Source organism: Balearica regulorum, chromosome Z (genome assembly GCF_011004875.1).
Source record: "Balearica regulorum gibbericeps isolate bBalReg1 chromosome Z, bBalReg1.pri, whole genome shotgun sequence".
Classification (NCBI taxonomy): Eukaryota; Metazoa; Chordata; class Aves; order Gruiformes; family Gruidae; genus Balearica; species Balearica regulorum.
This window is the reverse complement of record NC_046220.1, coordinates 38,072,582-38,085,409: the sequence shown is the minus strand read 5'-3', so window position 1 is coordinate 38,085,409 and position 12,828 is coordinate 38,072,582. Positions and strand designations below refer to the sequence as shown.

At 39.1% G+C, this 12,828-nt stretch overlaps 1 protein-coding gene across 9 annotated transcripts in view; it reads right to left on the bottom strand.

Annotated features, from left to right (window-relative positions):
- The window catches only part of SEMA4D (semaphorin 4D), a 99,927-nt gene that overhangs the window by 18,225 nt on the left and 68,874 nt on the right, over positions 1-12,828 (bottom strand). For all 9 annotated transcript variants that reach the window (XM_075740534.1, XM_075740527.1, XM_075740531.1 and 6 more), the window contains 10 exons: positions 11,952-12,050; positions 10,636-10,729; positions 9,587-9,700; positions 8,533-8,684; positions 6,593-6,768; positions 6,323-6,479; positions 5,325-5,547; positions 4,778-4,893; positions 466-638; positions 196-239 (listed from right to left, as the gene is read on the bottom strand). In XM_075740534.1, the coding sequence (XP_075596649.1) occupies positions 196-239; positions 466-638; positions 4,778-4,893; positions 5,325-5,547; positions 6,323-6,479; positions 6,593-6,768; positions 8,533-8,684; positions 9,587-9,700; positions 10,636-10,729; positions 11,952-12,050 (1,348 nt within the window). The remainder of the gene's footprint in view (positions 1-195; positions 240-465; positions 639-4,777; positions 4,894-5,324; positions 5,548-6,322; positions 6,480-6,592; positions 6,769-8,532; positions 8,685-9,586; positions 9,701-10,635; positions 10,730-11,951; positions 12,051-12,828) is intronic.

The window sequence follows — 12,828 nt, the reverse complement described above, 5'->3', positions numbered from 1 at the left end:
CACACTGAAATGTACACAAATACAGACATTTTAAGAAACATGCAGACTGTACAGATGCTCAAATAGTCAAAAGCAGAAACTCATACCTTAAAATGTAAGTGAATGTCCAGATAATCACAAAAACCGAGCCGAACTAAACACAACTTTCACTACTCTGCTTAGACATGTGAAATAACTCTTCAAAAACTAACTCACCAGAACAAGACGATGCATCTCCACCTATGTTCTGAATCCAGTTCCTGTAAAAGGAAGTCCAAGTATTACAACTTCAAATCTTGTTTCCTACAGTCTGCCCATTCTCTCATACTCAGTAAGATTCATCTTATCTAAATAGCACACAGACATAGATAGATAAGAAAACGTCTATATTTGAAAACATTCAGTTAAAATAAATACCAGTTATCAGTAAGGAGCAAGAGTGATGCAATATTGATTGTAACTGAGGTAATCAAAGGCTACCATTACCTTTCAATTTCGCTTTCTTTAACAATATCAATGCAGGAAGCTTCAACGGGTTTCCAAGCACAGTAAGGATCCCTTGCTAAAACACAGTCAACACAAGTGGTGTACTTGTCACAGAACGCCACCGGAGACTGAACCACACCAGAATTTGAACCAGCATAGAGGTATCTTCTGCCCTAAAAAACCAAAGCACAACAAAAAACCCACAGCCAATCACCTTCTCAAAGCCAAACAATCCAATTCATGAAACAATTTAAAAATTATTAAAAGTAAAGAGTTGCATACGTACAGCCATGTTTGTAAAAACTGGAACATGAGGGGAATAAACATTTATTAGCTTTTATTTCTAAGAAGGAAAGGAAAATTATCCTGAAAATATTCAGCAATGCTGGAAGTACAAAAATCTGAAATAGGTACAGTTTATGAAAATGGAAAGTAACCATGTCTAACGGTGGCTTTATCGCACAATTTTTCCACAAATACAAATGCACCGACAATCCTTGTGTGAGGCAAGGCAAGCCTGTGCTGATGACAAGGCTCCAGCAGGTGCACGCAAGCCTGACAGGCAAGGCTTACTGTATGTAGGACCTGCTCCTGCCAACCCAAAGCAGCCCTACTGCCTTCGGCTCTTCTACCAGGCAAGTCTCTGCAGCCACATCAGCACCAGCCTTACAAGAGTCAAATGCAGCTGCCTACTTGCTGCTCAAGGAGGAACACTGGAGAGTATTCGAAGGAAACAGCACTTGTGTGACACCTAGGAAAAGGAGATACAAACAGAACAGCTGTTGGACCCACTGTTGTCAGGGATCCCAAACAAATCTCACCCTGAGCATGGAAGGAAAAGGCCACACTCATCCCGAACATTCTTCTCATAAAAGGTGGGCATCTGCCTTATTGCACTTGTCTGTTTCAAGGCTCAGGAAAACCAATGGCTAAAAGTACACTGTGATTTTACAATTATGCAAAGCCTTAAGAAAGGGGCCTATGCTGCAACCCAAAACCACCAGCGACCGACCCTCTAGTCTTTTTTAGAGGCTGTGCATACAAAGCCAAACCGCACTCCCCATCTTGGCAGTGGGTTGGCTTCATCCTGAGCAGAATACTGAGTAGATTTATCAGCACTCCACCATAGTTGTCATGGCAGATCCATGAGCCAGATCCAAGCACAGAGATGCTTTTCCTGTACTGCAGCCATACGGATCTCAGTACGGTGAAATGTACTCAGAGGTCGTATCTGCAGGGACTCTGCTTGACTCCAGTGCGATGAATATGGTCACAAAGTGATGGACATTCAAGAAAGATTTCTAGTAGAGAAACATTCTTCAAAAATCTCATGTTTGTGGTGAAGACTCTTGGTCTTGGCAGCAGAAACAGCCTCAAGAAAACAACTAATGAGGCATCTTATGGTTTTTTCACTATATAAGGAGTTTTGCCATGAAAGCTCAGAACAGGTTAGTCTCTTTAATGCAATGATCATTAAGAAGTCTGTCTTAAAATTAAGCTAATGAACAATGCATTCTGACTAACAGTAGTCTCTAGAAGAAGCTCTAGAGGAAGACCAAGCAGAAATCAGTTTGGATTCATCTTATATGTCAAGTGTGTAGACAGCTTTCAAGGAAACTCTTGACACTGGAAGATGCAAGACAAAACTAGATAAAAAAGAATCTGATGACACTGCTGGAAGATGAACTTTGAAAGAGAATCAAACTTCAGAGACATACATTCAAATGCAGTATTTCATGCTGAAATTTAACTTAGGTTGGTGTTGGACTATGCTGGAGTGCCCACAGAAGGAAGTCTGCAGTAGACACATAGGACTTTCTAGGAAGAGCTTCTTTTCCACTCTGTCAGAAAGCTCCCCCAAGGCATTAAGCACTGCTCCTTGCTCTAGCACTCTGCTAGCTAAACACCCAAGCCAACAGTGCAAGACTGTGCATGGGTTTTAGTGTCTAGGCATGGTTCCCATGCATGAGTTCAGAGAACATGAAGCGAGCTGAGCAGACCATTTTAAAAAATCCAGACACATCTTTCAGTCAAGCAAGAGTTATGAGGATCTACTACAGGTTCATCTGACTCTGCCCACCACCCTGCAAACACAGTGAAGAAGGTGTATGTATGGAAAGGGCCTGAAGACTACTGCATTAACATGTTCAGAAAGGACTCTGACTCCAAAGACGTGTGAAGCCCACCATCAGGGTAACAACTGTTACCCTCTTGTGGTTAATCCGTTACTACAAGATGCCACTACATGTATCACAATATCAGCTCTATGAAGGACTGCAGTAGCAACTGACTGTGAATGCTAGTGTGATGTCTAAGGAGGTAGAAACTTGTGTTTTCACACTGGGGAGCAGAAGTAATCCCTGCTTGGGTGGTACCATGACTATACAGCCATCATGACTCTGGCACCTGACCCAACCTCCAACTCCTCATCACTGGAAAGGACCACTGTTTTTATGGGAATGGACTGGACAGCACTGCTTCAGTTTTGCTGTTAGTTCTACGTGTCAAAAGTTTCCTAGCAACAAGGAAATTTTACCTTGCAGAAGACACAAGCTGTTACTCTCCACAGTGCCATGCAGGAAGCAGTGTTTTGTTTCAATCCTAAGCTTTGAGAGAAGTTTCTTTGGGAAAAGACAGGGCATTCCCTAAGCAGCCCCTGTGCCATGTCTCACACTGCCCCCTTTAGGGATATTCTTGAGGAACTGAGAATGTGGCACCTAGATTCAAAGCGAATAAATACAGCGCCATCATTTCTACACTAGCCTTGGCTACCAAGCGTGTACTGAAACTGCTAGATCATGTGTCTCTTATCAGGCTGTAATGCCTATCCCTTCCTTTTCACTACCCAGAAATGGCGGAATCATAATTAAGCCAGTGTATGAATGATCCCACAATTTACTCAGAAGAATGCGCTTTAACTTATTTATTAGAAGAGTCACCTATCATTACCTTCTATCACAGGGCAAATGCTGAAATATCCTGTCAAAGCAAGGCATTTGAAGCTTTCTTTGCAGACAAAGCAGAAGAAACCAGCAAACATTTTTCTATGTGTATATACTCAGACAATATACATATATGTGCGCGTAAGTTGCCAGTGTGACGCGCCATACAAAAATAATACAAACATCTTTACTAAACTCTATGAGCACTCTAGTTTTTAATCACTGATATTCATTTGTCTATCAAAGGTATATTCTGTCCTCAAGACTTCTTTCTATTATAAGCATGAAAGGACAAATAAGCACACAAGATGAGCTTGAAAAGTACGGCATAATGGTCTTTTCCACCGAGTTGATCATGTTGGTATGCAAAGTTTTATTAAATATCAAACAAAAATAAAAGCTGTTTCTAAGATATCTTGGTAGTACTCCTAAATTGCTAGCTGCAGAGAATTTATTAATCGCTAGGTAGCTACTGAATGCCAGTATTACTACCAGACACTTCAAAAGAGTCATTCATTCCTTAAGAAACCCTGAAATTTCACCAGTTGAGGTGTCTGATGCTACAAGCTACTGCTTAGGGTAATAATTTCACAGACATTCACAGATCTGCAGGTCTGCGTAACTAGGGCCAAAAGCCTAACTAATGTACAAAGTACATACAGTGATTATCCTCCCACTGTCCCAAAACCACTCCAAGATTAAACCCAGCAACTGATTAATAGTACAAAATGACCGCTGGGTTTGTAGCCTGCAGCAAGGCTTGTGTGCCCCAGACAGAGCCCTGCTGGGCAGACAGGACCTTACCAGCCGTCCTCACCCTCAGCTGCACCAACATGACTGCTCTCACGATACATCTCGCATACAGGAGCCTGAGAGATTTTGGGACAGCAGAAACCAATTAGTTACACAATTATGAGTGTCTCTGCTAGACAAGACTGTTCTCTCTTCTTAGGTCTATTTCCTCAGAAAGACATACCACTCCTCTGCTAAATCCCCAAGGATTTTTTCTCATGGATTTACAACGGCCACAAGAGGTCAGGATTTTTACATTTCTCCTAACCTGAAAATTAGTACCTTAAAACATGTTAACAGCTTTCAGCTTCTGCACATGGAATCCAGGTGAAGACCTGCACACCTGTTCCCTACTCCATACCTTCCCCATATCTACATACCTTCAGAAGCTTGCTACCTACCAAACACATTGAAATGCAGCAGGCAATACGTGATATTGCTGCTGCACCAGGAGTTACAGATGCAGCCTTGGGCTCTGTGCACAGCCATCTTTCATCACAACAAGGTTACAAGGCGGTACTAAAAACTTTTGTGAAAAAGCAAAGTGAGATGAATGCTGTGACGCTTACAGCACTTACTTTTTTGGATGAAAGCAAGAGAGTTTGAACTGGCTCAAAGTTTGGGAAAAGCTGTGTTTCTTCAATAATATGCATTCCATTTTCATAGCTGATAGCTTTGTGCAGGGCTCCTCGATCTGAAACAACAAAGCAATACATGTAAGATCCTTAAAATAAGAAGGCAGTAAAAAATTGCACAATTGCTATAATCTGCTTGCTGTTCAGCTGAAGACTTCACCCAACTCTGTGCCAATGGCAACCATTAAACCTGCCATCACAAGGAGCTCTGAGCAAGAAATAAATTTTGGGACAAGGAATGACCACTTAGGGATTATCTTATGTGTGCTTTTGCTGTAGTCATTGCAGTTTTGTAGTTCTTTTCCTACAATACTTTTTCAAAGCACATATGATTCTCCACTCACTCACCCTGGCCTCTTACTTTTTAATGAAAACACCAGCTGGTGTAAAAGCACTGTAAGTATGGAAATCTCAAGAGTTTCTCTTAGAATACACTTCAGCCTAAAGAATCAGTGCATCAAAAAAAAAAAAAGTGTGTTGCAGAACTCACCTGTACTGATGAACATAACATCATATATGCTGCCATTGAGTGCTCTGACTCTGTCTACTACAATCTGGGTATATTTCACATCTCGTTTTACTAGTCGAGGTCTGTCTCCCATTGGAGTCACTGAGTCATCCATTAGAGGATGATCTTTAACAAACTGCAGTGTTTTGTCTGGTAAATTCAGAGAACTCATGTAGTTTGATGCTCTGGCTTCATTGTTTATACACTGGGAGGGAGGAGGGAACAAAGAAAGACAGACAATAAATTGTATCATTTACTTGTACAAAGTAGAGACAACACCAGCTACATACATCATCATCTCTGCATTATTTGGGCCAGTAAGCACACCTTTACATTATACTTATTCTACCGAGGAAGGCCTTCTGGTCTCACAGCACTTTGGCTTCTGCGGTGTACTAATCTCTGAGCTTCAGACTGTATTTTTGTTTGGGCCCAAAATATATTTTAGGAAAATATTCTTTCTGAACTCTCAGGCTTCTTAACTACTTTTAACTGTCATGTCATTCAGCAGTAGCAACAAGATGACTGCAGGGAACATAATAAAGTAAGAAAAGTGTGAGAGAGACCCAGCACCATGAACATTTTAGTTTGCAGAGCAATGCACTGCATTGGATAAACATGCTGAACCTACTGAGACAGTGCAACAATTGCTATTTCTGTTCATCTGAACTAAAAAGTATTTGATGTTGCTTAGTGTGTACTGGCATCTATTTCACCACTAGAAAATTAGTAACAGAATAATGAAAATACAAAACCAGCAACCAAAGTCAATTATAAATTAAAAAACCCATCTCAATTCCCAGATACAAATTTCAGAATAAATCACTTGAGTGTTTGTCTACCAAGCCTTTATAACAAAAAGTATCCAGATCAGGGCAAACTAAAATACGCTTTGGTAGGTTCTCTCAGATTTTCTAGTTACTTTACTCCTGAACATTAAAAGAAGACTAGTCATCAGATCCAAGATCACAGAAACTTACCGCACCAGGTCGAGGGTTAGGAATTTCCCCATTGTATCGTACCCACTTTGTATGAGATTGTTCCACTGTAGCACTCTGCATATATTTTCCTTTTGAGAAAACATCTTCTACAGTAGACAGATTGTATGCACACACTGCTGACAGCCCCACATTATTCCTAAAAGTTCAGGAAGAAAGAAAAAAAAAAAATCATAGGAGTGATTATTAATTCTTGTAGTAACCAACTGAGATTAAGAGTACTTATCCAGGAAAAGGCTATACTACACTTACAGTTGCGGGGTGAAGACTCCATATATCACTGGTTCCTTCAAAGTTGGAGACTTGAGAATAAAAACATCATTGATAATATTGAAAATTAAATTCTTATCAGGGATGGTACAAATCAATCTGGCCTTGAGAAAAGAAGTCCATTTTTTCTGCAAAGTCCTTAATCCTCCTTGGTCTCTCTTTTGATATTAAAAAAAAATAAAAAGGTGTTTGTGAAGAGAATTAGCAGCATTTTTGCATTCAAACACCACTGCTATATAGCATGGAATTACTGACCTGTATTATTTTCTAACATTTCATCTGTAGCAACATAAATAAATGTTAACACATTCACAAACAGAAAAGTAAGGAAGCCATAGGACAATTAGCTGATTCAATAAAAATAATGCAGAATGGTTTTTATCAACACACAGAGGTAAGATATGAGACTTATAAAAAAATACTTCAGCAACACTTGAAAAATTGAGATGGGCAATGTACCCTTAGAAAAAACCCTGCGTACTAGAAGAAGTAAAATGAACATGGAAGTATGCTACTGTTCCCTAAGAGAAAGTAGCATTGCAATTGTTCTGTGATATCTGAACTGTGATTTAAATTCTAATGTTGCAATATGCACTTAAACTTGCCTGACATTAATAATTCTGTTAGAAGAAATGGAGCAACGGCTTAATCCTGCAAGTAATTACCACCTTTATTAAGGATTTGCAGAACCAAGGCTTAAAGAAGGAAAGATGTATCAGTTAGAAGTGTTTCAAAATATTTGATACTTAAGCTGTAGCTCTGTTACTTGTCTTCAAAAAGCAGGCATTTTTGAACATCATTAATATTTCCCATTCATTATCTAATGTTGTTATGCAAAGTATTAAAGGAAATCTCCAACACTTATGTACAATTATGTATAAATGCTTATAGATATGCAACCTGCCATTAATTCCTATTTCAGAAAAGCAGCAGCAATAAAGCTCTCATACTCCATGATACTTCCCTTTTAAAGCATTCACAAGCTGTCAGTGGGCAGAGGGCCATAATAAGCCCCATGTAAATCTGCCTCCAGCTGCTTGTTTAATGGAAATCTCAAGGGCACTAACTTGTTATTGATGTTTTGACTTCTCTGCTTAAATATAAAACAGTTAAGTCAAAATACAACATTTCAACCTCATCAAAATGAAACGGGTAGATAAATTTCCTGTTGGAAAAAAAAAATCCTAAGGAAATTGATACATTCCACTGCAAAGGTTTTTGCTAAATTAACATTTTCTCCTGGAAAAAACATCTTTCATCAGCAAGATTTTTAACCAACACTCCTGAGTACATACTTGAATCAGCCTAACACACTGAGGTTTAAACACAGCAAGTGTGACAGAATCAGGCTGCTGGTGACCATTTTCCTTGGGGCTCTGGCAGCTCCAACAGCTTCAGGGAAATCCCATCTGCTAGACCACAGACACGAGCTATTCTGCTGTGGACACAGCTACAGTTTTGTTTGTATACAGCTGCTTGAAAGTAACTTGACAAACATCCTATCTGCTCAGCTCCAAAGTCAGTTCTTCCCAGGGAGCTGTACTTAAACAAGTTGTTTAAAAAAATAAAAAATAAAAAGGAAAGCCAGGGGAAACACTTTTTTTCTGCTGCTGGGTTTTATGGTGTTCGGGGTTTTTTTTCCCCCAGGGGTGGGCAGAACCCTCAGATGTACTGGAAGTTCACCATTGTGCAAAATTAAATCAAGTATTTATTCCCAAAGTAACAGTTAGGCTTTATCAGTTCCAAGAAATTGATTCAATTTCTGATTGAGTTGTGATTGAAATTGCTGATTCACCAAGATTCACCAAGTTTGACCACTTGCATTTAATTGGCAGTAAGTCCACAACAATAAATGCTTTTTAGCACACACACACACAAAATTCTAGTTGAATTAGTAAAAGTGAATTGAACTACATCCCCACCTTGCACACTCTAGCTATTCTTGGAATCATCAGTTTTCCAACAAATTCATATTCCACAGACACCTCAGTGAAAAAGAAGTATATTTTGTCATCTTCTCCATCTGTGATGTTTTGATCTGCCCTTATCACATCAGCAAAAACAAAATTGGGCTCTAGAGACACAAAGAGAAGAATATTGTATTATATATGAGACTAACTTGATTCCCTCAAAGACCCTCTATGAGTTCTCTTTTGCTCAAACCTCCAACTTCATTTACCTGCTCTCCGTCACTGAACTGCCTACACAGTTTGCTGTTCATAACATGAATAGCATTTCTAAAAATTATAGAAATAAAGAAAAAAAAACAAATCACAAACCCTATGTGAAAGCACTAAGATACCTGAGAGATCTCTGTGGTCTGATACCTCATTACTTCAACATTCTTCAGTCCGCACTCAAGTGTGCTTTTTTAATAGGCCTGGAAAGGTACCCTCCCTTGCCTGCCTCTGCTCTACTTCAGCTACTAGCTGAAACACTAAGAATTACAGGATCATTACAACATGTATTACAAAACTCAATATCCTGTACTTTTTGGACATTTTTTGGTCCTTTTTGGCAGAAAGCCACAAACCTCTGAGCATTCACAAAACTTGGTGAATTTTGAAATTCTAGAACTGAAACCATCAGGAACCGTGATCTGCTCAATTTGAAAACCCATCAAACCCGTTTTCTTCCTTACTGTATAATAACTATGCTGCGTTATTGCAAGGATGAACAAGTAGATAGAAAATAAACTCTAGCCTTTTAATGTCAAGTTGAAGCCTGCATGTCTTGAAGCTGTTTTCATTGTCAAAGCTGATAAACCCCCTGAAATTTCAAAATAAAATCTCTTGATGGCAGACATGAGGGCACACACTCACATGTCAGTGTATGCCAGTATAACAAAATCCATTCTCTTTGAGATATTAGACAACTGCCCCTTGCCCCAGGTAAGACATGTAAACTCTTTGTCTATAAATGTGACATTGAAGAAGGAAAAACAATTTGATTGCGCAAGTTCTCATGCCCACTTACCATTAAGCCAAGGTATTGCATACTCTGTTCTCAGAGGGCTCTGATGAGAGTGCCGTGAAATGATAGGTTCACTTCCCAAGAAATTGTAAGAAGTCCCGGAATAAAGCTCCTCATCTTTAACACAAAAACAAGTATTTCTGACTTTCTTATGCACTGGACTACCAAAAAGGGTACATAAATATTTTGGGAGACTGTGCAAGCGTAAACTTCCCACAAGAAAAGATAAACATGGATTTCCTTTAAATTGCCCCAAGCATGTCTATGTTTACGTTTCTGCTGACCATTCTCAAGGCTAACACTTCCAACACTTGAGTTTATTATTGCTCTAACAGAAGCAACTGGCAAAAGTCAGCATTGTTTTTGTGTACTTTAACATTTAACATGTAAGCCTACAGCTCATGTACAAACATGCAAATTTATTTCAGAAGTGCCACAAAAGTTTTGGAAGTAATTACTTTCTTTCTATGCCACCATTATTCAAACTCAACTGTTAAGAATTTAAGCAACAATGCAGGGAGTGTGTTCTTTTCTTTCTCATTTCCTGTTTCTTTGAGCTTCTCTTTTATGATCTTGTGACACCAGGGTACAGCCATGAACTCCAGCTTCACCAAATCAAGATTCAGTGGTGTCTAACCATGCAGTAATATACTTGCTATAAATATCTCGCTTCCCAATTCTGTCTCATGTCTATGTCTTCAGGACAGCTAAAAAATTCTACTTGTTAAATTTACTGAAATGGAAGCAATTGATACTACAAAGGCAGTAAAAGTACCTTTAGACTACCCGGAATAAATATGTTAAATAGCTGAAAAAACAGTTTAAAAATTAGCATTTTAAAAGTTGCTTCAAAACCAACCTAGAGTTTTAAGTTTTCCTTTTAAGAAACATGTTAAGGTTGACTACATATTTTAATGTCTATCTAGATACAGAGTGAAGATGTAAAAATATGGACACAAACTACTATTTTGGTATTGAGACTGGAAAATGACAACAGAAAAAGATCGAACGTTTTAATACATAATAATGTGGTATGCAAAGTCTGAACTTACCAACCATAACAGATGTGTAGCTTTGAGCAGGATCAAATGGACATCTGCCCTTACCATCTTCATTTTTACCTCCGAGTTCAAATGAAATTAAATTCTGAAAAAAAGTAAGTTGAAAACCACAAAAACAACTGTTAGCACCTTTTCTTTCAGCCACTTGATATGCAAAGTTAATTGAAAAATTAATACTAAATAATGGACTATATCATTAACTTCCAGCATCAAAGGCATTTTTTGTAAGATTATAAAAGGCATACACATTTTCAGAAAATCTTATCAAGTCCAGCAGACGGAGAAGAAATGTGATCCTATGATTTGTGAGGGTGGGAGCAGAAAAAAAACAAAAGATGAAAAGTTAAATCCAGACAGACCTCCAGAAAGAGCACCCAAAAAAGCCAGACAGCAAAAAAGGCAGGGAAGTTAATTGATATATGGAAAGAGCTGGACATTATTGAGTTAGTCTGCACAAAAATTGAGAGTTTTAGAAATCAAGAAGGCTTTCTGAAGTGGACTTAGCAATTTTCAAGATTGTTAAATTTGTGAGATGGGGCAACTAAATTTTAAAGAGCAACACAGTACTTTGGCTGTTACTTTATAAATCCTTTTAAAAATGAGGGAATGAGGATCAGGAAGACAACAGAGAACCGTAGGCACAGTACTGAGAAAATCATCAGTTATACTGCATATACTGTGTAATGAAGACATTGGAGGCTAAGGGCAATGACTTCTAGCAATGTTCCAGAGGTGATGGCAGGCAGACTTGCAGGCAGGGGAGACAAAATGAACAAACAATTACAAGATTTCTCAATTTCAGAATTGTTAAGAGCCACAGTAAGGAGAACGATACAAGAGCCAGCAGCAAGAAAAGGGAGTTTTGATGTTGCGCCAAGACTTCGCTCTGAAGCATTCAGCACTATGAATCTGTGACATAGCCAGGAGCAGAGACAAGGCAAGCAGAGACAGGAACCTGACAAATTTCAGGGAGATTCGGTAATGGATGGAAGTCACAAAGAATGTCATTTCAGTTTTAGAAATCGTTTTTATGCTAATACACAATACACAAAGAATTATGAAAGCTAAGGAAAAGTAAATCCGCCGTTAAACAAGATGAACCAGTAATTCAGAAAGCGCTTTGAAAAAAAAAGGACAGTATGGTTTATTTCCATACTCTATCTGTGGGACAGTGTAATAAATGTTCCAGACTTTACAGCTGGCACTGATATTGCAACAATCTTTGGGAATGGAGATCAACTCATTGTTTAAATGAGCTGCTTTTAAGTTACAGTTGTAATTGGGTCAAAACGTATGTACATTCTTACCAAGTAATCGCATGTTGGCTGAAATGCATTAGTTCCACACACATAGAGAAAAGTATCGTTCAGCTGTTGCAAGACACGCACATAATTACGACACTCTGTCTGTAACAGAAGATGAGAAAAGGACCAGTCTGATAAAGTACAGCTTCCACATTTCAACATAAATATACAATTGAAGTTATGCTGTCAGCTTGTCTGTTGCCACTACTTCTGCCACACCAGAGCAGTAAGGCTGGGTGATACAGTCACCACTGGGACACCATCTCCCTGCAATCTCCAGGAGCTCTAGTCCTGCAGCATCTGGTTTCCTACAGCCAGTAGTGCACAGCTGCCTCAGTATACCTATCAGGGTAGCATCACCAAGTACCACACACTCAGCAAGGTCCATCTCAAGTTGTTCCATGAAAGCACAACCTCCATGGGAGGAAAAAAGAGCAAAATCAGTTTTCTGCCAGATGAGGTCCCTGAACACCTGCATAAATGCTTTTTGCTGGCACTAAACAGCATAGTAGTGATGGGTGGGGGACATGACTGTCCATTTTAGTGTAAGAAACTGCAATAGTGGCTTAATACCTTGACCCTTTTGAAACCATTGCATATGCAAAACATCACGGCTACAACATAAATGTGACTAGAAAAGGTTCTATGAGTACAGTGAAGAAAAAGCATGGCTGGCAATGTGTGACTTGTTAAACTGGGGGCATGGGGAAAAAAAGGAAGAGAAGTTTGGAGCTCTGGCAAAATACCTACGCATGGGGTCTAACCTCACTTCTAATTAACACCAATAATCTCTGCAGAGCACTGGTGGAGATGCACACACTGTCCACCAAACTGTATGCACCTGAGAGAAATTCATATCTCGTATTCATTGTGGCTGTAT